Genomic DNA, 27,455 nt, shown 5'->3' on the forward strand with positions numbered 1-27,455 from the left:
AGCAAAGACCCCAAATGGGGCCCATTGGTGTCACTGAACTGAGGAAACAGACTGGAGTTCACCAAACCAAGGAAGCTAGAATTTGTGGGGCAGAATGCTGGCAAGGAAGGACCTATGGAGAGAGATCACTCCACAGATCTGCAGTGTGGTCCTCTTCGGTCTTTGGCTGAGTACTGATCTGTGCATGTGCATGAGGAAAGTCCTGGAGGCCAAGCCAAGACGTACCAGAAGGGAGTCGGAAAAATAACCCCTGGAGCTCACACTGGGCTGACCATGTGTTGTCTTCCCACCAGCCATAGTGGAAAGAGCTCTTAGTACATGGGCAGCAAAGGGACTACTAAGAAAAACTCCACTTAATAGCCATGGACTAAAATCTACTCTGGTCTTATCTTCACAAAGCTTCAAAGTAGGCTCAGAAAGGAGCAGACTTATTACAAGTAACTTAACTTCATTCAAAATCAAAACACACTAGCCGTACTGCGTACAAAAACACTATTTAAAAGAATACAACAATATCCAGCATCCAATACAGTAAAACTCAAAATGTCTGGCATCCAATAAAAAATTACCAGATTTGCAAAGAAGTTAGAAAATATGGTATATAATTTGGAAAAAATTCAACAAATAGAAACAGATCCAGAACTATCAGAGATTACAGAATTATCCAACAAAGATGCTAAAATAATTATTATAAATATGTTCCATACATTCAAGGAGGTAGAGAAAATCATGAATAAAGTGAAAGAAATGGAAGATATAAAAAAATGTAATTTTATGGATGAAAAACACAATATTTGAAATTAAAAAACACACTAGATAGGCTTAAGTGTTGATTAGACACAGCAAAATAGGAGATAAAATATCTTAAAAGATGTAGCTATAGAAACTATTAAAAAGGAAACAGATCAGACATAAAAAGACTGAAATTGAATATATAGCATCAAAGATTTGTGGGTCAAAGAAGTAGTAATTGAAGTCCCAGAAGAAGACAGAAAAAGAATGACAGAGGAAACTTTGAAATGTCATTGAAAACTGAACTCAATGAAAATTTATAAACCACACAGATTCAAGAAGCTCAATAAACACCAATCATAAAAGCACACAAGGATATGTCATAATCACTGAAAATCAGTGCTAAAGAGAAAAATCCCCAAAGCAGCCAGAATAAAGACACATTATTTAGAGTAACAAAGATAATAAGGTAGCTCCATTGACAGAGGAACAGATAAAGAGTGCTACATATACACAATGGAATATTAGTCATGAATAAGAATGAAACAGTGCCATTTTCAGCAAAATGGATGGACATAGAGATTATCATACTAAGAGTATGTAAGAGAAGTAAGAGAAAGATAAGTATCATATCATATCAGTTATATGTGGAATCTAAAAAAGTGATACAAATAAACTTATTTACAAAACAGAAATAGACTCGCAGATTTTAAAAACAAGCTTATAGTTACCAAATGGGAGGCACAAGGGGAAGGGATAAATTAAGAGCTTAGGATTTAACATGTACACACTACTCTGTACAAAATAGATAACCAACGAGCACACAGTGTATAGCACAGGAGACTCTACTCAATATTCTGTGATAACCTACATGGGAAAATAATCTGAAAAAGGATGAATATATGTGTATAACTCAATCACTTTGCTGTACACCTTAAACTAATACAACATTGTAAAGCAACTATATTCCAATATAAATAAAATAAAAAACAAAGATAATAAGATAGCAACATCTCACCAGAAAGTATGTAACCCAGAAGATAATGGAATAGCAACTTCAAAGTAGTAAAAGAAAGGGAAAAAGATAAAGAAAAAGAAAAGGAAAAAGGGTAAAAAATAAACTTTTTCAGACAAACGAAAGCTAGATAATTAATCACCAAGAGACCTATACTACAAGAAATGAAAATCTACCTGGGAAAAAAATAAACAAACAAACAAAAAAATGATACCAGCTGGATACCTGTATTGACACAAAGGAATGAGGAGAACCGGAAATTATATATATGTAGGAAAATACAAAGATATTAAATTTTTTTTTCACTCTAGAAAATAACTGCTTAATGCAAAAAAGCAATATAGTATTTTCATATAAATATACATTATTATATACAATTAAAATGCATGAGGACAATAACACAAAGGACAGGAGTAAGTAGATAAGTAGATAAATAAATAAATAAAGCAATAAAAGCCTTTGAAACATCTATAAACAATCTTGTTTCTGTGTTTGAGTAAGAAAATATGATTTACTCTATAGAAAGGGGAAAAGGACATAGACAGTGATTCCTAGTCATGGTGATTTTTTTTTGGCGGGGGGGCTGAACCTGCGGCATATGGATGTTCCCAGGCAAGGGGTCTAATTGGAGCTGTAGACACTGGCCCACACCACAGCCACAGCAATGTCAGATCCAAGCTGCGTCTGCGACCTACACCACAGCTCAGGTGGATGTTGGATCCTTAACCTGCTGAGCGAGGCCAGGGATCGATCCTGTGTCCTCATGGATGCTAGTCAGATTCGTTACTACTAAGCCACGACGGGAACTCCCAGTCATGGAGATTTTTACCTGGGATCATTCGGCAACATCTAGAGACATTTTTGGTTGTCATAACTAGGGTGAAAGCGCCACTAGCATCTGGTGAGTAGAGGCCAGGGATGATGTTAAACATCCTACAGTGCTCAGGACAGCCCCAACAACCAACAATTACCTGGCCCAGGATTTCTCTCATGCCAATAGTGAAAAGCCCTGAGCCAGAGACAGGCCTGCTGATTCCAAAGATACCTCTGGAATGCATATCTCTCCTGGGGAAGAGAGGAGAGCTGACTGCCAGGGCCCCCTATGGAGACTGAGAGCCAGGAGAGCTACCTCTTTCCACTGGTGATGACAGAGAGTAGATGAGGCCTGGGAGTCAACCAGACCTGCCACCTCCAGCACTTGCCTGCAACTGCTTTCTGAATCTCTTGGAAGGGCCAGACCTGACCCCAAACCCCTTCATAGGGCAGCCTCCAGGGGCTCAGCTTGGGCTCAATCACTCATTTCTACCCCAGAAACCTGCAAGTGGTAGGGTTTCTCACCAGACACTTAAGCAACGTGTTTGGACAAGGGCTCAGTAGGTGGGCAAGGGCTCAGTAATCTATTTTCCACAGCTCAAAAAGGACACACAGGATGAGAGAAAAGAGTTTCCTGGGAGTAGGGTAGGGGTGGAGGGGACAGGAAAATATAACTGGGATTGAGACTGACTTGGAAACTGTGGAATATTTGGTTCTATGATTATAACACTACCATATATTTCTGCACACCTCACAGTTGAAAGAGTAATTTAGTTTATATCATAGCATTTTATCCTGACAACAACCTTGTAAGGAAGGTAGGGTGGTTATCAACTCTAATTAGAAAACAGAGTGGAGACTCAAATCACGATGGCAAAGTAGAAAGACACGGAACTCACCTTCCCCCACGGAGACGTGGAATATACACCTACCTGTGGAAAAACGCTCACTGAAAACTAACTGAAAACTGTCACTATGTCAGTCTCCCCCATGGCAGACCTTCCTTTTCAGCCTCAGCAATATACGATCAGGGGAACATCAGGTCAACATTTGGGACAGAGAAAAGAAAGGCAGGATTTAAGTATCATCACTATCCTCAAAAATGCTTCCGTGGACAAGCCCCTCCATTCCACCACAGCTCCAGTTAACCTCTTGTCCACCAAATGACCCAGCTAGTCCAGTACCTCCAAGAACAGTATCTTGAAAACCATTGTTAAAAAACACAGAAGACAAGAAATTGAAGAGTACGTGCAAAAGGAGCCAAAATGTGATCAAATAAGTGTGGAAAGTCACCAGATAATTGCATAATTCAGGAAGTTGCAGGGGAGGGGGCTCGCCACTTTTAAACATACCCCCAGTGCTGAAATCTCCCAGAGGGAACAGGCCCCACCCAGCTGCTTTCCATGATTCCACAGGAACAGAGGGTAGACTGAAGAAAATGGAAACAGATTCTTATTGTACTTACTGAAAATCCTACTATAATCCTTCTCCATCAGAGGTCAGTGTGCTTGGAATTAAGAACTGAAAAGAGGGGAGTTTCCATTGTGGCGCAGTGGAAACGAATCCAACTAGGAACCATGAGGATGCAGGTTCGATCCCTGGCCTCACTCAATGGGTTAAGGATCCAGCATTGCTGTGAGCTGTGGTGTAGGTCACAGATGCGGCTCGGATCTGGAGTTGCTGTGGCTATGGTGTAGGCTGGCAGCGGTAGCTCAGATTAGACCCCTAGCCTGGGAACCTCCATATGCCGCTGGTGCAGCCCTAAAAAGACAAAAAAAAAAAAAAAAAAAAAAAAAAAAAACCTGAAAAGACACTCTGTTGTCATCAGCCACAGAAAGATGTGTTGCAGCATCTGGGTGTGGGAAGTGCAGTGACTATCCTGGACACAAAGAAGAAACACTGTAGCAAAAAACAATAGAAGAATTTCCAACTAGCTAGGAAAGGATGCTGACCAGCCAGAATAAGGAAGTGACCAGGTGAGGGTATCCAGTAAAGAGAAGAGGTATTAACTCAGAAGGGTGCTGTGGTTCCAGACCTAACTCACTTGGGCCTCCGTTTCCCCTCCTGGCAGGTGAGCCCCTCCTTCCATGGTGATGGTGTATGTGAGGCTGGCTCTTCTCCCAAGTAACCACCATGGTGCCCTGCTGCCTATTACAGGACGTCCCAGTCAAGGACAAAGCAAGAGCACAGAGCTGAGAAGAAGCCAGTTTACTCATGGGCCTGCCTCTCACTCATCATACATTTTCTCTTTTATTATCTCAACCATTCAGATGGTTGCCTAGTATATTTTGAATTCTTTAAAGTACTCTACACTTCTGGGTTTACTTAAAACAAACAAACGAACAAGTTTTATGACTGGTTTAAACCAGAAAAAAAAAATCCCCTAATGGGAATACCCTCAATGAAATTTCCTAAAGAGCATCCTCTATGAAGAGCTGGAATTGATTGACTACTTGCAAGATGACCAAGCAAAGTCAATGATAAGGCTATGAAGTTGTGGGAAGTGCACATAAGCCACACTAAACACACACACACACTGTTCCAGGAAGGCAGAGAGCACATGATTAGCCTCAGAAGCCCTACTCCTGTATGACCTTGGGTAAGCTGTGCCTTCCTCACTCAGCCCTCTGTCCTTCCGCACAAGAGAGGCCACCATCTCTGTGGATGAGAGTGGTAAGCTGCAGTGGCAAGGCCTCGAGGAGGATCCAGCTGTCCTGGCAGACATTTAGTGGTCTCTTCCAGCTCAAATCCCACGGGATTCTTTATTTTGTGGCTTGGCTGAATGTGTAGTGTAGAAGAATATTCAAATTTGAAATTCTTTGAGCCTAGCAACTTTGCAAAGTTATTTTTGTTATCATTACAAATTTACAAATCCCACTGATGTTTCTTGAACAGATATTAAACTAGTTAATCTACATAAATATTCAGAAATATGGAGATCTAAACTAATAGCATTTTTGTTACAACACTCTATTTCAATGATCGGTCTTCGTGATATTTTTATAATGTTTGTTCAGCAAAGGGCAGTTTTTATATCCACTATTACCTACTAACAAAAGAGACTTGAAGGCTTCTTGGAAGTTACAAATTTTGTATTTTTTCTCTAACACACTGATCTCTGAAAGAGTGTGTCAAAAAGGATCATTTAGAAACGTGAGTTGTGAAAAGTCCCTGGTAGAAGATAGCTTAGGAAACTACAATTGCTGTTGCTAGAAGTCAAGGAGTCTGACACCTGACATCAGCTGCAGCAGCCTCATCTAAGTAAAAGGAAGAGAGGGCTAGCAAACTGCCAGCCTCCTTGAACTCACAGGTCTCTGTGATTTGGCACAAGGAACCCGAGTAAGCAGTTAACAGTGACAATGATAATGGCAGCTAACATTTATCATGTGCTTACTGTGTGCTAGACACTGTTCTAAGAGTTTTAGCCTATAAAGCAGGCACTAATATCATTAGCCCCATTTTACAGGTGAGGAAACTGAGGCTCTGAATAGAAATAATATGCCTAGTACTATTATACAGCCATAAACGGGAGAGCTAAGATGTGAGTACAGAGCCTGTAGCTTTGGCTATCACCCTAATTGCTTTACCAGGAAGTAAAAATTACTAAAAATGAAAATATTTTTAAAAAATAGTTATAAAGGAGTTCCCATCATGGCTCAATGGTTAACGAATCTGACTAGGAACCATGAGGTTGCGGATTCCATCCCTGGCCTCCCTTAGTGGGTTAAGTATCCGGTGTTGCCCTGAGCTGTGGTGTAGGTCCCAGATGCGGCTCGGATCCCACGTTGCTGTGGCTCTGGCGTAGGCTGGAGGCTACAGCTCCAATTGGACCCCTAGCCTGGGAACCTCCATATGCCGTGGGAGCAGCCCAAGAAATGGCAAAAAGACCACACAAAAAAATAGTTATAAAACATTTTCTTATGTTTTTAGAAAGTTAAAAAAATGAGTTAAAGGATCTGTGTTGTGTTTTATTCTACCATCTTGATTACTCAATTTGTTTCTGTACTCATTATTTTTTACACTGTACAAGTATTTTATTTTATTTTTTATGCTTTTTAGGGCCACACTTGCGGCATATGGAGATTCCCAGGCTAGGGATCTAATCAGAGCTGCAGCTGCCAGCCTACGCCAGAGCCACAGCAACGTGGGATCCGAGCCGTGTCTGCGACCCACACCACAGCTCATGGCAACGCCAGATCCTTAACCCACTGAGCAAGGCCAGGCATCAAACCCGCAAACTCATGTTTCCTAGTCAGATTCGTTTCCGCTGCACACAGCGGGAACTCCTATACAAGTGTTTTAAATTAATATTCTGGTTATTCATTTTCTTCCCTGCATAAAGAATAATCTGAAAAGGCGAAGTATTACAATTTAAGAGACTTAAGTTCTTCTAGTCTTGGCTTTGCCAAGAAATTAATGTGTGAATCTGGTTGAGGCCTCAGTTTCCTCACATTTATCAGAAGGTTCTTTCCTTTAAAGCAGTTCAGCGTGTATGCAGTGTCATTCTGTGAACTAAAGAGACACTGCCTGTGGAGAGCAGATGGCAGGGCCAATTGCCAAGGGGCTGGCTTCTCCAGCCTGGCTGTAAGGGCTGCGTGCTGCAGCTCCTCCCCAAGGTCTTGGCGAGGCACCAGTCTGAGATGTCACAGAGACATGCTCAAGTTGGCCAGCATCCAGTATATTTAGAAAGGAAAAAATAAGAACTTAAGGATGATCAAGTTCTCCTAAGTACTATTAAACAAAAGCATGTTATACTTCTTCTAACTTCCTCTGAAAGCACTTTTCATGTTTGCAAAGAGAATGACAAGTTGGAAGTATCAGCCCATCATACTTCCCGATGTGATCTGTGGGCTGTGATGTGTGGATCAAGAAGTCATCTATTTTATAGGAACCAGTTAAGTTTCAGTGCCAACTCTTGTTCTCAAGAAGCAAGCTGCCTGCTAACCATGGTGTGTGTATGTTAGTGTCCTGAAATTACAGAGATGCTGTTATTTTAAGATATACAATAACAGAAACAAATGGTTGAAGGTCCTTGTTCATCATATGCTTGCAACAGTCCTATAGCTTAGGGAAAATAAGATGTGAATACTTTGAAAAATCACTATTTTTAAGAAGTATAATCACTTTTGTCTTTTCTGTTTACCATGCAAATTTATGGAGACCATAAATAGACTAATAAATTATTTTGTAACTTTCCATTCAAAACAGTGTGGTTTCTTCCCCAAATTAATTATTCACTTGCATATTCAAAATTACTTATCAGGGGCCTGCCAGGCATAAAGAACTTGAAACGACAAATTCTTAATCTCTCATATAAGATTTAAAAAAAATTTTTTTGGAGGCCTACTAACCTCTGCAACTCTTATTTTTTAAATATCATCGGTTGGTCCCCTTAGTAACAATTGTGGTGTGTTATTAAATGCTAAATATTTACTAAATAGAACTGAAAACTGTATTGTTAGTTGTTTCTAAAAATTTCAACTCCTGCCTCATCCCTCTCCCCTTTGCAATGCAACTATGCCTCCAAATAGCATTCTTTAAAAGGCGGCTTTATGGCTTTGGAGGAAGAAGCTGATTTCACAGCCAGATTTGCCACTGCTGTGGAAAACAGAGTGCACATGCAAGCCAGCTGAAGTCATACGGACTGCAAGGATTAGGGCCGCGGGGGCCTCCACTGCTGCTGTCAAATTGCAATTGAAAACAGCTTTTCCAAAGTACGGCATGAGAAATGAGGAATTCCTGTCCACGGCTCCCCAACCTGCTGGGTTTTTAATCAGGCTTGGTACAACCCATTAGAGATCAGAAATACAAAAATCAAACAAGAGGATCTTCTGGTTTCCAAATTTTGCCCTACCTGGATCCCATCCAAGCCTGTAATTATTGTCACTCACCAGCCCATAAGGGAACAGTTTCTGCCTGGGGCTCCAGGAAGGCTTGACCCAATAGTGGGACAGACTCAGCTCAGTGACCTTTCTTCCATCCACCCCTGGATGTGCAAATTGTCTAATGGATCGTATTCTTAACCTTATCTCAGTCACTTTAGTTGTATCCAAGACTTAGAGATAAAATAACTTTTGCAGAGATCACAGCAAAACTATTTAAGATATTAACAAACTAGAACCATTCAGTGAAAGCTTGAAAGAGTTTTTTGGCACTCTAGCTTCAAAGGAAAGAATCCACTCTGAGGAAAACAAGTTTAAGTCAGTAATCTAGTTTAAAAAAAGATTAAAAAAAAAAAAACCTTTCAGGATTAGGTTTGAGATTAATGCAGATGTAGCCCAATTTCCTATACCTCTGTCTAGATCTAGAATATCTAGAGGTCAATTATGGCAATGTCCACTTTATTTATCAATTCTTCAATGGTCTTTGAGACACAGTTACTGAAGCAGGAAAATGAATTAATAAGAACGTTCGTCAAAAAATGAGCTTAGCAGATAAATTACCAGCTTACCTGTTACATATAAATCACTCATTCTGATCATGATACAATGCTGTGTTATACAAGGATTAGGTAACACCCAAAAGTGGGCCACCTGTGACTTTCACCTTGGCTGATTCTTAATTAAAACTCCCTTTCCAGGCAAGGAAGGAGCTCTGATCCAATTTTTTTTTTTTTTTTAAACTTGCCCTTAAAGACTCCGGTCAAGGAGTTCCCGTCGTGGCGCAATGGTTAACAAATCCGACTAGGAACCATGAGGTTGCGGGTTCGGTCCCTGCCCTTGCTCAGTGGGTTAACGATCTGGCGTTGCCGTGAGATGTGGTGTAGGTCGCAGACACGGCTCAGATCCCGCGTTGCTGTGGCTCTGGCGTAGGCCAGTGGCTACAGCTCTGATTCAACCCCTAGCCTGGGAACCTCCATATACCGCAGGAGCGGCCCAAGAAATAGCAACAACAACAACAGACAAAAAGACAAAAAAAAAAGACTCCAGTCAAGTTCCATCTATTCAAAGAAACTTTCCCTGGTTCCCTTGAATCAACTAATTTCTCTTCTGTCTCTCACAGCAAGTTTCTGGGACCTCGCTTCAGCACAGGACGTTCGGTACAATATATGCAATTGCTAGTAGGTGGAATAGTTTCCCACTAGATGCTGGGATGTTTCCCCAAAGGCAATGATTATGTCTTAGTCATTTCTGAAGCATTCCCCCTCCTTGTTCTGAAATTAAAGCCTAAAACTAAATATAAAAGAAAAAAAAAACCCTCTATCGTCTAAAATGTATTAATTTGTTAGAGAAGATGTTTTCAGAAAAAGCTATAGCCAAATGATGGGCAAAATTTCAGAGGGGAGGAGAAAGCTCAGGGGGAGAGCAAACTGGATATTCAGCAAAGGTAAACTAAGGATCTGAAACAGTACCCACTATCATCTCAAACTGGAGCACATGTAGACTCAATTAGGACATCCTTTAAGAAGCAGAAATCAATTTTTGGATAAAAATATTTAAAAAATTGTCCTCTAATAAAAGCATTTTCTTAAGAGAATCTTAGAGATCTACTTAATGAAAAATCTAGCTACATTTTGGCGGAATTTTTATCAAAAATGATTAAATCCAGAAAAATTCCGGTTTACTATAAATTAACTAGAATGTACCACCATTTGGGCTTCACCTTCAATCTGGCAATGAAATCTATTTGTGAAGAGCAATAAGATTTAGACAACTCTTACCTTCGTGAATATACATCTTTTGAGCATCTTCAGGATGAAGTAACCCCAGTAAAGATGAAGGACTTGCAGGATCATGAGCTGTAGGTTGAGGAAGATGTATGAAAAGAAAGGCTCGAGGTAGTGCAGAGGTAGAATCAGCGTGCAATATAAAATCCTGAAAAACCAAACAGGTGAGAGTATTTCATTACAGTCAGAGTCCTTATGAATTTTCAGTAAGAGAACAAATACTTTTTCTCCCAAGGCATACAACATTTATTTCATTTCTAGGGATGTCCAGGGAAGTCTCAAGAGAAAACAATGTGATAATCTTACTTTTTATACCATCACTGGCAAGTCGCAAAAAATACAGTCTGCCTCCTGGGAGAACCGTTAAAGCAAATGGAATTTTTATTGCCACACTGCCTACACACCAATGTTTCTCTACCTCGGTTTCCTCTCTGCAAAGAGCATTCACTAGCCCCACTCACCTTCCTGGGATGGGAGAACACGAGATAATGTCTACATGGGGGCGATTACTGCCTTCTGACACCATCTCATTTATTTGGCATCAAAAGTGAATGAGCAATTCTACAAGAGCACATTTTTTGAATAAAAGAGTTCTTTGAAGAAACATCTACTTCTACTTTCTAGAGTGAGTTGAATACCATATTAACTTCATATGCTCCTGGATACAACTGAGCTTCCTTCAATGACCGGGATGCACCATGCCTTCAGATACCATTGCAGTATGAAGGCTTTCTGTTTTCTCCCCAACTTCACACACTACTATGATTTTAGACTTTCTGGATAGGTTTGTTTGTAAGTATATTCAAATTATAAAAATAATTTATTCTTATAAAATTGGAAAAATTTAAAAGTTGCCCATAAAAATCACCATTTTAAACAAATAACACTGTTATTTTTGTGTATTATCTTCTAGCTTTTTCCTATATATACATTTATTTTAGCTTCATTTTTTAAATTACTACATAGTAAAATCGATTGAATTTTGCTGTGCAGTTCAGAGTTACAACATATGCATACTTTGTGTAGCTACCCCCACAATAATGGTTACACAGCTCCATCACCCCCAAGCCCCTGTGCTATCCCTTTATAGTCACACCCTCTCTCCAGGCCTAACACTTGGCGATCGCTTACCTATTCTCCGTCCCTTTAATTTTGCCTTGTCATAAAGGCCATATAAATGGAATCATACAGTGTGCAGCTTTTGAGATGCTTTCTTTCACTCAGCATAGAGCCTTTGAGAGTCGTGCAAGTGCTTGTGCGTTTCAACAGTATGTGCCTTTTTTTAATCACTGAGTGCTATTCCGTTGTGTGGATGTACCCATCAGAGAATGTTTGTGTTGTTTCCAGTTTTTGACAGTTATGGACAGAACTGCTATAAATATTTTTGAACAGGTTTTTGTGTGCACATAAGTTTTCATTTCTCAAGGGTAAATACAAAGAGGGGGACTGTTGGGTATCACCCTGCAACTGTGTGTTTATAAGGAACTGAAAACCTGTTTTCTGAGTGCCTGTTTTGCATCCCTACCAGTAATGTATGAGAATGCCAGTTGTTGCTCACCCTCAGCAGCACTTGCTGGTATCCTGCAGAGATTTTGGCCACTGTAATAAAAGTAGCACTTGTGGGATTTTATGTTCCAATTCCATTTAGCTTTAAATCAAAAACATTTTACATCATTTGAAAAACGATGTATATAGTTTTTCCCAAATCACAGGTTATTTCTTTAGAAATGTATATCCCTAAATGTGAGATATTGTTCCAAGGTGTACATTAAAAGTATATAAAGTCAAGATTATATTAAAAGCTATTAAGACTTTGCCAGATTATTTTCCAAAACTGTAATAGTTTATGAGGCCACTAGCACTTTGTGTAAAAAGAGTTTCATTGAACCCTCAACCAGTATCAAATGAGTTTAAAATTTAAAAAACAAAACAATTTCAACTTGCACTATTTGCAACTTTTGACAGTTTCCTTTCAAGTCTGCTTAGTAGCTCTGTTTCTTCTTTTGTGAGTTATTAGTTCAAGATCTTTATTTAAAAAGCAGTGATATGAACTCTGAACTCAATATAACAAAAATAAGAGTCATTTACCCATTTTACTTACGTAAATTTTAGAAACTTAGGAATTACGGAAAAATATAAAGGACTTAAATAAAAACACTTAAAATCTCACAACTCACAAGTAACCTAGTACAATGATATCTGATAACATAATTTATCTTTCCTAAAAACACATTTTAAGGTTTTTTTTCCCTCTTCTCCATTACCACACGATTCTATATAACAGAGATCACACTATGCTTATGATTGTGTGCCCTGCTTTTATCATTCAGTCATATGGTACAGAGAGCTTTCCATTTCAATGAATATTATAAATCACAGGGTCACCAAACACTTTTTACAGGGATAGACAGTAAATATTGCAGGACTCTGGGCCATTTGGTCTCTGTTGCAATGGCTCAACTGGTCTTTGTAGTGTGAAACTAGCTATAGACAACATATCAGTTAATGCGTGTGGGTGTGTGCCAATAAAATTTTATTAACAAAATGGTAATCTGTATTTGGCTGGTGAGCCATAGTTTGCCAACCCCTACTGTATACCATTCTATGTAATAGCTACACAGAAATCCATTTATAGATATCATAATTTATTTAACTAATCTCTCATTGATAGACATTTAAGTTGCTTCTGAATTTTCACATTATAAAGAACACTGTGAGAATTACTTGTAAATACATTTTGATAAAACTGATTTTTCCTTAGAATAGCTAAAATCTTGAATCAAAGCATATATTCATTTTACATTTTGGAATGTATTGCTAGACAGCTTTTCAGCAAGATCGTACCAATTTGTACTTTTTTTTCTTTTTTTTTTTTTGGCTTTTTAGAAAGAGCCGTACCCACAGCATATGAAAGTTCCCAGGCTGGGGTCAAACTGGAGCTTCAGCTGCCGGCCTCGGCCACAGCCACAGCGATGCAGGATCTGAGCCATGTCTGTGACCTACACCACAGCTCACAGCAATGCTGGATCCTTAACCCACTGAGCGAGGCCAGGGATTGAACTCGCAACCTCATGGATACTCGTTGGGTTCATTGCCACTGAGCCACAACAGGAACTCCCCCCAATCTGCATCCAGTGTATGAGACTATCTGCTTCCTCAGATCTTTCCCAACATTGTATTTTGTCAGCTTCTACCTAAATCAACATCACATTGTTTACAGTTACATTTTTATTTCTTGTGAAGATATATATGAGTTTTTTGTTATTGTAATTTATATTTTTGTAAACTGCTTCTTCATGGTATTTGTCCATTTTCCCATTGGGATGTTTAATTTTTCTGCTGACTCCTAAATGCTCTTTATATATTAAGGATAACTTTTTTTAAAAAAAATCATGTTAAATAGCATTACACTGTCTGATTCTTATAACCGTTTATGATTTTTCTAGGCAAATTAATTTTTAAAATATTTTTGTAACCAAATTTATCAATTATTTCCTTTAAAGCTAGTTACCATGTTATGCTATAAAAGGTCTTTTTCACCTCCAACATTATAAAACAAATTTTCCACTATTTTCTTAAAATTGTGGCTCTATCACTAAAAATCCTGGCTCTATGTAACCTGGAATCACTTCTCTGTGCATATTCCCAATTGTAAAATCGAAGAAATGATTTTATTCATTCAATAAACATTATTAAGCTCTTACCAAAGTGCTAATAGGCACTTTGTGGGAGCCAGAAATATAGCAATGAGTAAAAGAGATTGAAATTCCTGAACCAGAAGGACTTACACTGTGATACATGCATCCACAGAGATTAAAAGAAATAGTATACACAAAGCCTATTTGCCATTCTAATTTTGCCATGTCTTTAAGCAGTTGTGTGCCTTATTCTGTCCTAGGCTATTCTGTTCTAGGCTGTTCTCTCAGCCTAGAACACCCTTCCTCTTTTCAACTGAAGCTCTTTTCATCTATAAAAACATAGATCCCTCTATAACAAAATATCTGTGCTATTCTGATCACCTCTGAATTTATAACTTTCCTCTAGGCTGTTTTGCTACCACCTTCTTTAGAACATTTGGCTGATTCATCCTGCCTTGCAGTAAAAGCTGTTGTCTGTGTTGACTCTCATTATCTAGCAAGCTTTCCAAAGGCAGCAGCTATGAGGGCCTTCATCTCTGTATCTTCCAATCGCTTGGTTCAAGGCCTGGCCCCATGCTAGGTCCTTTACTGGGAATTTGTCAGGGTCAAAATTAAAAAAGGAACCTATTCAAAAATATCTCCTTTACATGCTCTACCAGAAAATGTAAATAATTATCTAAACGTATAATTAAGCTCACTGTGGTCCAAGCAAAGAAAGAAAAGGACAAGGAGCACATTGCAGAGTTCTGACTGAGCAGATTTCCCTCTTCCCCTTAGGTGACCCAGAAGAGAATGCTTTGTACATGTTGAGGGAGTGACATGTAGAAAGTCCTCAGGTGGAGGCATCATGGAAAATTCAAGGGCTCAAAGAAGACCAGTGTGGCTTCAGGGAGAGGAGGGGCAGGGGAAGGTGGTGTAAGATGAAGCTGGAGGGTGAATGTAGCCATTTCCTGTTGGCCTTGAAAATCAAGGTCAGGGGCATGGTCTTCCTTATAAGAGCTTTGGGAAGCTCTGCTGGTTTTAGAAATGAGAGGAATAGCTCTGGCCTAGCATCATCAGAGCTGGGCTCCAGGGCTGAGGCCACTACTTTCTGCCTGGTAACCTGTACAACCTCCCATTCCTTGGGTGGAACTAACCCCACCTCTCTGACTGAGAGGTTCCAAAGAAACCCAGAGTCAGAGTTCTGGAAACGGAAGAGACTGTCATTTCCACGCAGAGAGAAGAGGCCAGTGGTGTGGGCACTGAAACCCACCATATTTGGGGCATGGTCTCCCTGTGGTATTCAGCAAGTTCCACAGCTTCTCTGGCCTTCAGTTTCTTCTATAAAAGTAAAATAGCACTCACCTCAGCAGGCTCTTGTGAGGATTAAATGAGTTGACAAATGGGAAGAGCTTACACACAGTCAGCACTCAAAAATGGTAGTGTAACGTGACTGTTACTAGCACTGTGCTGAGGCCACTTTGCACCATCACCTCCTCTCCTACATGGTGGGGCTGAGTTAATGACATGGGGAGGGCAATCCTCTACTGAGAGAGGCTGCTGCTAAGGTGGCTGGATTTTCTGCTTAGTGGGGGAGGGGAGCAGACTCTGGGGCAATGGGAAGACAGGGGGATGGGATGACTATGAAGTGCAGAGGGTTCAGAAGGGAGATGTTGTCATGATCCTGGGAACAGCAGTTATGGGGCCGCCTCTTTCTATGGGTCTCAATGTCCTCACTAAAGATAGTCCAATCTCTCAACTTCAACTTCTCCTCCTTTGCTAAAAGAAGAATGGGAAGAAGAAACCCAAAACACATCCACCTTCCTCAATTTTGGCCCAAATACGCATGTATCAAGTGTGCAGACACACGTATGGACACACCAATAAGTGCACATTTACCTTTGGGCCTGTGGAATTTCCTTTTTCATAGACAATACTTCTCAATGCCCAGGACAGCACTGCTCTATACACTGGCCTTGAATCTGTCCAAACAGATACACTAGTACTGTGCCCATGGACGCCAAGCTCAGCCTCTTCCCTGCTTTGGGTTTTGTTTCCCATCTTCACTCTCTCAATCACTGGAGTTTTCAAGGTTTGAAAAAAAATTACATTGTTAGTGTAAAAAGCAATTGGTTTTGCTGGGCCTGATAAGGAAGCCACTAAAAGTTGTATTTTTCTAGGAAAAGTTAAGGGTCTTTTTTTCTTGCTAATCATAGGCGCAACTATTAAACCTTTTCAGGATTAACAAATAATGGTTCTACAGGTACAAAGCTGCCCACCTTACATTTTAGAGTTGTCTTATATTTCAAAGTGATCATATAGTTGGAGAAAACTTAATACTCAAGTAAGGCAATGATGCCTGCTCTTAATTATCAAATTTATTAACTTAATTGGAACATATCTATTTTGTGTTTCAAATGTCCTGTTTCTGATCTTGATTCTTTCATAACTAGCTGTGCAATCCTGGGACTATCTCAACTTCTCACATGAGAAACAAACAGGGCTGCAACACTTCAACAATGTCTATGACACGAAAGGCAAAAAGGGGTACCTATTCCAGGTGGATGACAACTGAATGAAGAATGTGATCCTGAGCCAGATCCCATAGTGAGAGAAAAAAGCAATGAAAGGCATTATTGCATCAGTCGACAAAACAGAAACATGGATGGTAGACTGCTACCTTTCCTGAAATTGATAACTGCACTGTGATTCTATACAAGAATGTCCTTGTCCTTAGGGAATATACACTTAAGTATTTAGGATTAAAAGGACATAATGGTTGCATCTTTTTGTTTTTGGATGTGCACACAGCATGTGGACATTCCCAGACTGGGGATCAAATCTGAGCCACAGAAGTGACAATGCCAGGTCCTTAACTGCTGGGCCACCAGGGAACTCTGATTGCAACTTTCATATGGTTCAGGAAAAAAATGTGTGTATATATGACCTTGTGTGTGTGTGTGTGTTTCTCTCTCACAGTGTGTTGAGAGAGAAAAAGAATGAGAAATACAAAGGAGAAAAAGGAGTTCTCATGTGGCTCAGCAGATTAAGGATTTGGTGTTGTCACTCTAGCAGTTTAGGTGGCCTGGGTTCAGACTCTGGCCTGGGACCGTCTACATGCCATGGGTGTGGCCAAAATAGAAAAAAAAAAGGGGGGGGGGATTGCCAGAGAGACCAAAAAAAAAAAAAATGGTGAAGCAAATGGGGAAATGCTAACTGGTAAATCTGGGTAAAGGGAATAGTTAAGAGTTCTCTGTGATATACTTGAAATTATCCTGTAAGCTTGAAATTATCTGCAAACAAGGAAGTGAATAAAGGGGTTGGACTACCTTATGAACCAGGTCCCTGGCTCTAGAACTCTGGATCGCTGCAGCTGTCCATCAGTTCATAAGCAGCAACAGAAGTGCCGAGTGTATGACGTGAAGAGGGGGGCTCATTTGAGGGCTCGTTGTGGAACAGACGCTGAGCAGACACCTGTAGTGGTTTCTCTTCCACAAGCTGTGTGACTGGAGAGTCTGGTGCCAGATAAGCATCTGCAGCGGCAGCTCAAGGGAGGAGCCCCAGCTTCAAGGAGCCACCTGGCATGGGGCAGCCCCTCCTCTCCTCTAGTGACTGTGGGAAGGTCAGTGTGCCACCCCAGGAGGGCATGGAAGCCCACCTGGCCTCATCAGACCCCTGCTCTGCCCCTACCTCACCTTTTAGAACTGAGGCCCCAGGCCTTACAAGGAGAGGTACAGCCATCCTGTCCTCACTCTTGTTGCTCTCTGGGAACATCAGCTGAGCACAGCTGGGTGCCTTCAGCCTTGTCTTCTCCTAAACTGCCCTCTCTCTGATAGCCACTGCAAGGATTCGCATGGTCACCTTGCCCACAAAATTTTCATTCACATGAGGTTCTCAGAGTACCATTTTTCTAGACCAGTGAGGCCTGGATCATCAAAAGATGAAGTCCAAAGTCCTGTGAACTAGTTGTGTGGACAACAAAGTCACCACCAGCATATGTACGCTTGAGGGTAGGGAAGATTTTATTTGAGTATTATTCACAGTTGGAAATGTTTTATTTTGTCTTTTTGGAATATCCAAAAACCACAGGTCAGTATTAACATTCTTTAAATATACGAATAAAGTGGTGGACACAGACCTCTCCTCTACTGCCATCGTGAACCCCTTCCTGCAGTCTGGGCACTGCATCTCCCTCACCTGTGGAACCCTCACAATCTCTGTGGGTAAGGGGTTCAAGAATGAAGTGATAAGCCAGCACTGCCACTGAAAACCTTAGCTGAGACAATGTCTTCCTTTCAAATCAACATCCTGGACTAAATCATTATCTGCTCTTTTTATTTATGGAAGAAACTTTCAGGAGTCAAGGGAGCTGACTACCTGATCTTGGGAGGGTCTTTCTAGCCTAATGACTCTCAGGTGGTATCTGTACAACATTCGAGTAGATTGTTATAGCCAATAATTCACAAAAATAGAAGCCACTGTTTTAATACAATAGTTAGGAATACAATGTGAAAAAAACATAAGCCTGAGATCTAAATGCTTTTGAAAAAAAAAGGCAAATAAATAGGGTAACCAGGCAATTAGATTAAAGCAGTTTGGCCAATGCCAATTGGAATTTCTACCCAATGTTGACAGTAACAATGTTTAGAAAATCAAGGTAATTAAATCCAGCTGACAATGAGAATCAGCTAAATACGATCCCTGGAAAGAGCAAGAGGAGAGAAGACGGGCCATAGTTGTAGGAACACAAAAGGAAACTCATGAGGGGAAAGCGAATCTGCTTGAGGCAGAGGGGAAAGGAGAAGAAAGGGGAAGACAGGTGTAATGGAAAACTCCTGTCCTTTCACTCAAGCTTCGGAGAGATTTCAGATGGGCACAACCCTAGTCAACTTTCTCCCCACCCAACCTTTCATCTCACCACAAAATGTGCAATAAAAGCACTTGAGAAGAACAGAGCAACTAGATTTCAAACTGCCTCCCACAACACTTCCAAAATGCCAGAGTCCTGAAATGGGCCTGTTGTCTGCGTGTTGTTTGGTTCATGGTGAATTCCCAACAAATCTGAACTAATGAATATCTTGAAAAGTGAGTCTGCAGAGTTACAAGTTTTAGACAGAAGGTTGAAGCCAGACTAATAACAAGGAACTGCCTTTTCCTCTTTGGCACCAAAGGATGGTTGTGTAACATATTCAGGCTGTTTAAGCCAGAGTAATACACTGCAGCAGATTCTTTCAAAAACCATGGAAAACCCATCTCTCAAACTTCCAATAGCTTGGTGACGTTTCTTTAACCTTCTAAACAGTGAGGATCAGTAACATCAACACTGAAAAATTTTTACACACAAAAAATGTTGACAATCCAGTCTGTTAATACGTTATTTGCAGCCCAACTCTCTGAAGACAGCAAACAGTGGTGCTGGCTGGCCTCTGCAGTGGGCTGGCGAATTCAGCAAAGTATCAAGGTCAGGAAAATGCCAAATGCATGTAACTAATTCTCTTTGAAATCCAGAAATGCTGGCAAAAGAATCAATTCTTAAACAGGGTTTTTAAAGTCGAGGGTGTGGGAGAAAGTAATACACCACCTTCAATCACTGACCCCCAACCCAAGGTTAGACTGTTGGTCTGTCTGTTGATTTGAGATATCATGGAAAGACCTGAGGCGAGTGCCCTTCATGGCCGAATGAGAAGTCAGCCACAGCATGGAGTTCCCATGGTGGCACAGCCAAAATGAACTGGACTAGTATCCATGAGGATGGGAGTGAGTTGGAACCCTGGCCTCGCTCAGTGGGCTAAGGATCTGGCGTTGCTGTGAGCTACAGTGCAGGTCACAGATGCAGCTTGGACCCTGCGTTGCTGTGATTGGGGTGGAGGCCGGCAACTGTAGCTCTGATTCGACCCCTAGCCTAGGAACTTCTATTTGCTGCAGGTCCAAGCTTCTCAGAGATTTCCCTGGACTGAGAGCTTTCATGGTGTGTGCTTCGAAAATATGCCCACAAAATTCTTTGAAACTACTCCCATCAGGAAGTGAAGTCTAATTTTCCTTCCCTTAAATATGAGCTGCCCTCAGTGACCTGGACCCAATGAAGAAAATGAGGCTGGAAGTGACATGCTGTGACTTCTGAAGTCGGGTTATAAAAGGAGACAAAGCGTCTGTGAAGCTCTCTCTGGAGCAGCTCATCCTGCTATCCAGCTGCTGTGCTGTGAGGAGGTCGGGCCCCTGGAGGGGCAGGGGCATGCATTCCAGCTGAGAGGCCTAGCCCAGGTCCCACCAAAAATCAGCGTCAAACAGCTCACTCCATGTGTGTTACCTCAACCACGTGAGTGAGGAAGCCTTCAGAAAAATCCCAACTCTGGCCACCATCTGACCGCGCACCTACCATATGACTATAACCATATGAGTGAAAACCATGTAGATGAGGCCAGTCAACTCCCAGAACCATAAAAGTTAACAATAATCAATAAATGTTGTTGTTTTAAGAGAGAGCCTACAAACTATGACCTGTTGGTAACATCTGGCCTGCAGCCTGTTTTTCTACAGCCAGTGCGTTAAGCTGGGTCTGGTACATTGTTAAAGGCTTATAAAAGAAACAGAACAAAACAAAACAAAGTGAAATATTCAACAGAGACCAAATATGGCCCTTAGAGCCTAAAATAGTTATCCTATGCTCTTTTATAGAAGAAGTTTGCTCACCACTGCCTTAACCCACTAAACTTTTCAGAACTTTTGTTATACAGCTCTAGATAACTCGAGCATGTGGTGCCTGTGGAAAAAAGTAAGTGTCACCAATGGGCAGATGCTGGATTGAGATCACCTGAGAGTCACACGGAAGAGCTAGAACTCAATTGCAAAGCAATACTTATTCTAAAGATAATTGTTACTGCACAATATTATAATTTCACAAACATACTTGATCCACCAAAGCAAAAGTGATGGTAATTTGAGTCATCAACCAAAAAGGGGATCTCAAACATGCATTTCAGACTTGATTCTAGATTAAACTCTGAGTTCTCAGAGACTCATTAATAATTTTAGTGGTAACAGTGGACAGTATTTATTGAGTCCTTACTATGTTCTAAGCTATTTCATATGTATGACTTCAGTTAAGCCTCATGATAGTCCCTTTGCAGATGAGAAAACTGAGGCACTGTGAAAGGATCTAACCTGTCAAGATCACACAGGTAGTAAGTGTGGAGCCAGGACTGTTTTGCTTCTGTGAAATTAATCATGGTGCTCTACTGTTCCTCTCCAGAGAACACATCTAATCATGACACCCAGTGCTGGGTTAAAGAATGCAGCTAGCTATTACTGGGAGGGCAGCACCCTTTGACCCCCTGCCCAGACTTACCTGGGTGCTAGTCAAGGGTGCTGCCCATCCTCTAGGACCTACAGCCTGGGTCTCCATCTCTTTCCTCTGGAACCTGGGACCTCCAATAGCACCAGGTTTTCTGTTAAGAGGATCTGAGAGCCCTAGACCAACCCCAAACTATAGAGAGTTTTAAGCTGTTCTTTCAAAACCATCAAAATCTTCCTCACATTTTCCTTTTCTGTCAATCAACACATGGAATATCATACTTGCTAAAGGAATGATTGTCAGTGGAGACACAATATAGGTTCTAAGCTGCCAGCCCTTGGCTAAATAAAATCAACAGACTGACCAAGACCTGATCAATACTAAATGAACATCCAAACCACTGTAGGGACAAGTAATCATGAAGAGTGAAATGAACATCAGTTTCTCCATCTGGGAAGTGGAAGCAATGAGACCTATCTTTACCACTTGTTGGGTAGACTGGTGCCAAGATGTATAAAGGGCCTAATCCAGTGTCTGGGGTTCAACTGATGGTGGTTGTAACTATTGTAACTTTAGCAAAAGAAAAAAACCTGCCTCTCCTTTATTTGTGTTTATTTATTTATTTTTGGCTGCACCCACAGGGATCAAACTTATGCCACAGTAGTGACCTGAGCCACTACAGTGACAAACACTGGATCCTTAACCTGCTGTATCACAAGGGAACTCCTTGCTTCTCTTTTAAAGAGATGATAATTGGCCAAGGACATTGCACTGAATACCTGAAAAAGCTCCTAATCACAAAGATCCACATTCATGAAATAAGACACAGAGTAAGAGCTGCTGCTTCCTGTCGGGTCACACATTCTTCATCTCCCTTTGTAACAAGCCTTTCCACCTTGGAAGGTGTGATTTTAACTATCTATAAAAACAGCCCCTTCACATTCTTCTTTCCAACTGAATGTGGCACAAATAGCTAGAGATCAGTGTAAAAAGGAAAGGGCAACACTCTGACCTGAGCGACATGTAAGGCTACCTTGAGACAATGATCAAAGGCACACATAGCACCTGTCTACTCACCAGAAGGGAAAAATGACGAGGCGGCTGATGAAAAATATGACGGAGAAGATGAAAAATAAGATGTTACAGGTCTTCTTCCACCCAGCATAAGAAAACATCTTAGCAGACTGGGAAACAAGAAAGAAATTGCAATCAGATAGGGTGATGTTAGTATACAATTTTTGAATTAAAATACTTATAAATGAAATGATGTGTGGGATTTGTGAAATCTTGGTCGGGGGTGGGCTATGGGTGGGAAATAGATGAAACGCCATTGGCAGTATCAACAACTGTTGAAGCTGGATGATGGGTCCATTGGGCCCATTATACCCTTCTCTTTATCTTGTCATATGTTTGGAATTTTCCGTAATATGATGTTTAAAAAATAGTTAGAATGACTGTAATATTACTCCTGTCTCTCACAAGCACTACACATTAGCACAAGTAACTTTAGCACACATTTTATCTGGGTATTGGCTGAATTCTTCCATGTAAGTGGGAGGAGAGCTGGACTGAAGAAAGGCTGGGATGTGAGTGTGGTCCTGGGCTGGGCTGGCACAGTGCAACCAAGGCAGCGACTTTAAGGCAGACGACATATAAGAGGTAGAGTTGGACCCAAACTTTAGGGCCTTGTCCTGGTTGAAATAAAGTTTCAAGCACTTAATTTTCCCAACTCATTTTATGCTAGCATTCATCTTGAGTAAAAAGAATTACAGAAGTTGTTGTTTAATGTGGTATTAGCAATTAATGTGGATTCTCTCATGCATTATTCAGTGGAGCCCAAGGCTGAGTGGGAGGATGCCTGGAGTTGGAAGTGAGAGGTGGGCAGGAGTTGCTGCATGTAGACCATGCCCCTAGGGAATGCGGCCTAGGCCTGCCATTTTTAGAAGTGAAATCACCCAGGAAGCTCAAGGCCTGTCTAGAATAAGAGAGGCAGAATGTTATACTTTGGGAATGGTTTACATTGTATTTTCCATACTTTCCCATATTTACCATGAGGCAAGGATATGATCAGACTATGGGGCTGGCAGGGGCCCACAAGGGAAGAGCCTCCAATGCTGAGCTAGAAGACTAGCATGCTAGATGGGCAGGACTTGGGTATGGGGAGAAAGGCCAGGAGTTTAGAGGGCATGGAACAGAGTAGGGAGCTAGTTGAAGGGGCAGAGGCAGGTCAGGGTGGGTAGAGATGTGCATAGGCATGAAGACAGTCCACTTGTGAAGGCAACATAGCACTCCTTTAGGTAAATGTACATGCAGCCTATTCTGGGCTGTGCAAAGATGGATATCAGACAGTAACTCCTCTCCTTTGCTAGGTATCAGTCAAGATACTGTTAAAGTGTTGGGTCCTGGATCCAAAATTGAGGAGGCAGAAAACTAGAGAGGGTCACAAAGATGTACAAATAAGGTACAAGGCTGCCTATGAGCAGGAATTGTAGATGCTGAGGCTTCTCTTCCTTGCAAAGAAATAGCTAAGAGGTGACCCAGGAACTATCTTGAGGACATGAAAGGTTAATAATCTTCATCTTTAGGAAGGTCTGGGGCAACAGTTGTACCATGTCTGGGTTCAATTAGAACCTGACTGAGAGGACAAACACTAGAACAAACTAGTGGAGGAATCTGTAGACTAGGCCCTCCTGGAGATGATCAAAACAGGCCTAGTGCCACTCTTTATTGCTGTCTCTCCCAACACTGATGGAAGGTACTGGCCTTGCTCACTGAACCTCAGGTTAGAGCCTGACTTGTAAATTAAGACTGATTTATGACCATTAACAGCATGAAGCTGTTCTCACAGTTTACCCATTAAGGGACCCAAGATTGACATTTCTTTTTTTTTTTTCCTTTTTTTCTATTTTGCCCACCCCACAGCATATGGGGTTTCCAGGCCACAGATTAGATCCAAGCCACAGTTGTGACCTATGCTGCAGCTGTGGCAACCTTGGATCCTCTAACCCACCGGGCTGGGTCAGGGATCAAACCTGTATTCTGGCACTGCAAAGATGCCACTGATACTGTTGTGCCACAGCAGGAACTCCTGACATTTCAATTTTCTTCTTCTTCTTCTTCTTTTTTTAACCTTAAGGACATTAGAATATTTTCAAACAGTAATGAGCTAAATTTCTCTAAATCCCTAAGGGCTGGATATGACTTCTCATGTTATAGCTGGTGATAGAAAACAAAATATTAAGTGATTTGTCCACAACATGAGACATGGGAGCTCTGTCATGTCAGTGACAGGGTGGGCAGGGACAACACAGTGCTTATTTCCAGCCCCAAATTCTAACTCCCCCTTTTAGTAACACAAGGAAGCTGTTTTTATGGTAAAGCCACACCAAAGGCAATTGAAACAGAAGTATAGAGTAGCATAAAATTTTTAAGTCATGGCCAATGTGGTCTTAATTTTCAAGCAGGGCTCCTGAGATGATCAGAGAAGGAGGTAATTGTAACAGAGATGGCTACATGCAGAAAGCAACACATGGAAAAACTGGCACAATCCTTCTTTTCCTAAGCCATTTGCTGCCTTGAAGCACATATAATAACCTTGACCTTTTGAATGTGATTTATATGTCTAATTACAACTACATACAAGAAACAAAATTCTGTACACAGCTAATATTTTTAACAGTAGCCAGTTGCTTTGAAATGGCTTCGAATGACTCTGGTTATGTCTAGAGCAGGATTTGGCAAATTATGGTTCAGCCTATGGGCTAAAGCTGGGCAGCCCTGAGTTAAGAATGGTAAGAATGGTTTTTACATGTTTAAAGGGGTGTAAGAGAAAAGATAAGAGGACTAAAAAAGAGTATATGATAAGAAATCCTATGAGGCCCATAAAGCTAGATTCAATACCTGACTCTTTACCAAAAAGTTTGCTGAACCCTGATCCAGAAGAATAAAAGTCCTATTAAGTTAAATTAAATTTCTTCCATATCAACTTACATTCAATTATCAGCCCTTTAAGAGGCAATCCTGAATGTAAATGGGCTTGCACCATTTCCCCAGCTGCATTACACATGGGTATCTAAATGATGAACTAAGTGGCTCTGAGAAAACTACAGCAGAAAAGCTGGCCCTTTGAAGGACTCACTGCCTCAGGGCAAACAGGAAACAATACATGACAGAAACATATACAAAAAACAATCCTAATTTTGCTTTGTTCCTCATATTTTGTGTGGCTCAGGACTAGGAAGAGTCTTGTTTTAATGTCCCCTGCTCTGAAACATCCCTTCCTTAGAAACTAAATGTCATTTAAATAAACATCAGCTTTCATTCCTTAAAGCTGGAGGAGGATCCTTGCAGGGCAGTGCAAGCATTCAGTGCTATTTAGCTTTGGCTTGAGGGAATATATGGTGCCGCCCAACATTAAAAATCTACCACGCCATAGGCCAAGTTTTCCTTGTAAAAAATTAGAGTTCATTCCTCCTTCAGATACCTCAGCTTACTTCCTAAGCTGCTATCTGCATGCAACTTGCATAAGTGGAATCTCACAAAGTAACCTCTCTCATGAGGACTATGGAGAAAGAAGCTTAGAAACTAAAAACTGAAAGCTTTCCTTTCTTTGAGCTTGAAGGGTCTTGGGACCTAGAGACATCTGCAGACTTTGGGTGTTTTCAGGATAGAGAGCTCTGCTAAATTGCTCACAGACAATTCTTCCTGTGAGGAGTCACAGAAACCCAGGACATGGTATTGTTATTTAGCTTTTTAATGGCAACATTTACCTCCAGCCACATGTCGGCCACGTCGTGTACGACCATGACGAGGGTCCCACTGCGAATATAATTAGCACACCAAGAGAAGCTCATCAAACTAATAGCAGCCAGGTGGTGGATGACATGAGCTAGAAAATCCTACATAATGAGGGGAAATGGAAATCATTATGCAAATGCATTTATTTTCCAATCACTGAAAGAGATAATAATAATAATAACAATAATATAAGAACTAATAACTGTCACTGGCATATTTTGAAATTTGTAAAATGCCTTCACTTTAATTATTAAACACAATCCTTGTGAGGCAGATAGAACAAGTGTTATCCTCATGGATGAAATCACTTAACTTTGAGGTAGTATTAAATATCTGAGATAGTATATAAACATCTAAGACCTAAATATCTGCTGTTCTTCCCACTGCCCTACACTGGATATATGCACATGCACACACACACACAAACAAGATATATGTGTACATTTACACTGGATTCTCCAAGACAGATATAATTAAACTATACATTCATCAAAATAAGAGTTACTGCATATGAAATAACTAACAAATGAAAGTGGAATAACTATATTAGCAAATATAATTCACATCCACTAGGATAGCTATAATAAAAAAAAGACAGTAACAAGTGTTGGCTAGGATGTGGAGAAATTGGAACTCTTACACATTGCTTGTAGGAATGTAAAATGGCATGGCTGCTTTGTTAAACAGTCCAAAAGTTGATACACAGAATTCCTACATAGCCCAGCAATTCTACTCCTAGGTGAGAAATAAAAATACATACCTGAGAAAAATAAAAATATAGGTTCCTGCAGAAATTTATACACCAATGCTCATAGTAGCATTATTCATAATATCCAAAAGTATGGAAACATCCCAAATATCCATCAATTGCTAAATGGATAAACAAAATGTAGTATATCCATATAATGGAATATTATTCATCAAAAAAAAGGAACAAAGCACAGAAACAGGCTATAACACGGATGAACCTTGAAAACATTATGCTAAGTGAAAGAAGCCAGATACAAAAAACCACATATTATACAATTCCATTTATATGAAATATCCAGAAGAGGCAAATCCATAAAGACAGAAAGTAGATTAGCAGTTGCCCAGGGCTGTGGAGGTTAGGAGAAATGGGGAGTGACTGCTAAAGGTACAGAATTTCTATTTGAGGTGAACCATGGTGATGACTGCAGAATTCTGTGAAAATACTCAAAACCACTGCAGTATGCACTTTACACAGATGAACTGTATGGTATGTGACTATCATGATTAAAATGTTTAAAAACGCTTAAAGATTTCAGTTTCCTTGTAGCCAAAATAAAAGAGCAAATGTGATAATAATAACAGCCCAATTTACTGAGTACTTACTGCACAACAGAAAGTGCTTTGTATGGATTAATTTGTTGAATCCTCACAATCAGAGGATACAGGACTACTTTTAGCTTCACTTGAAAGACGAGGATATAGGGAAGACAACCAGCTAGTTTGAGAAGTTACTGACTAATAAAGCCAGAGATCCAAACTTAGGCAATCTAACTC

At 40.6% G+C, this 27,455-nt stretch overlaps 1 protein-coding gene across 8 annotated transcripts in view; it reads right to left on the reverse strand.

Moving 5' to 3' along the window:
- CERS3 (ceramide synthase 3) overlaps window positions 1-27,455 on the reverse strand; it is a 124,223-nt gene that overhangs the window by 19,193 nt on the left and 77,575 nt on the right. For all 8 annotated transcript variants that reach the window (XM_085016984.1, XM_021098471.2, XM_005659788.3 and 5 more), the window contains 3 exons: window positions 25,904-26,032; window positions 22,212-22,318; window positions 10,221-10,374 (listed from right to left, as the gene is read on the reverse strand). In XM_085016984.1, coding sequence (XP_084873110.1) covers window positions 10,221-10,374; window positions 22,212-22,318; window positions 25,904-26,032 — 390 coding nt within the window. The remainder of the gene's footprint in view (window positions 1-10,220; window positions 10,375-22,211; window positions 22,319-25,903; window positions 26,033-27,455) is intronic.

The sequence above is a fragment of the Sus scrofa genome, chromosome 1 (assembly GCF_054392235.1).
Source record: "Sus scrofa isolate SSC_HxYL_T2T_F1_AM1 chromosome 1, Sscrofa_HxYL_maternal_Yorkshire_Landrace_v2.0, whole genome shotgun sequence".
Classification (NCBI taxonomy): domain Eukaryota; kingdom Metazoa; phylum Chordata; class Mammalia; order Artiodactyla; family Suidae; genus Sus; species Sus scrofa.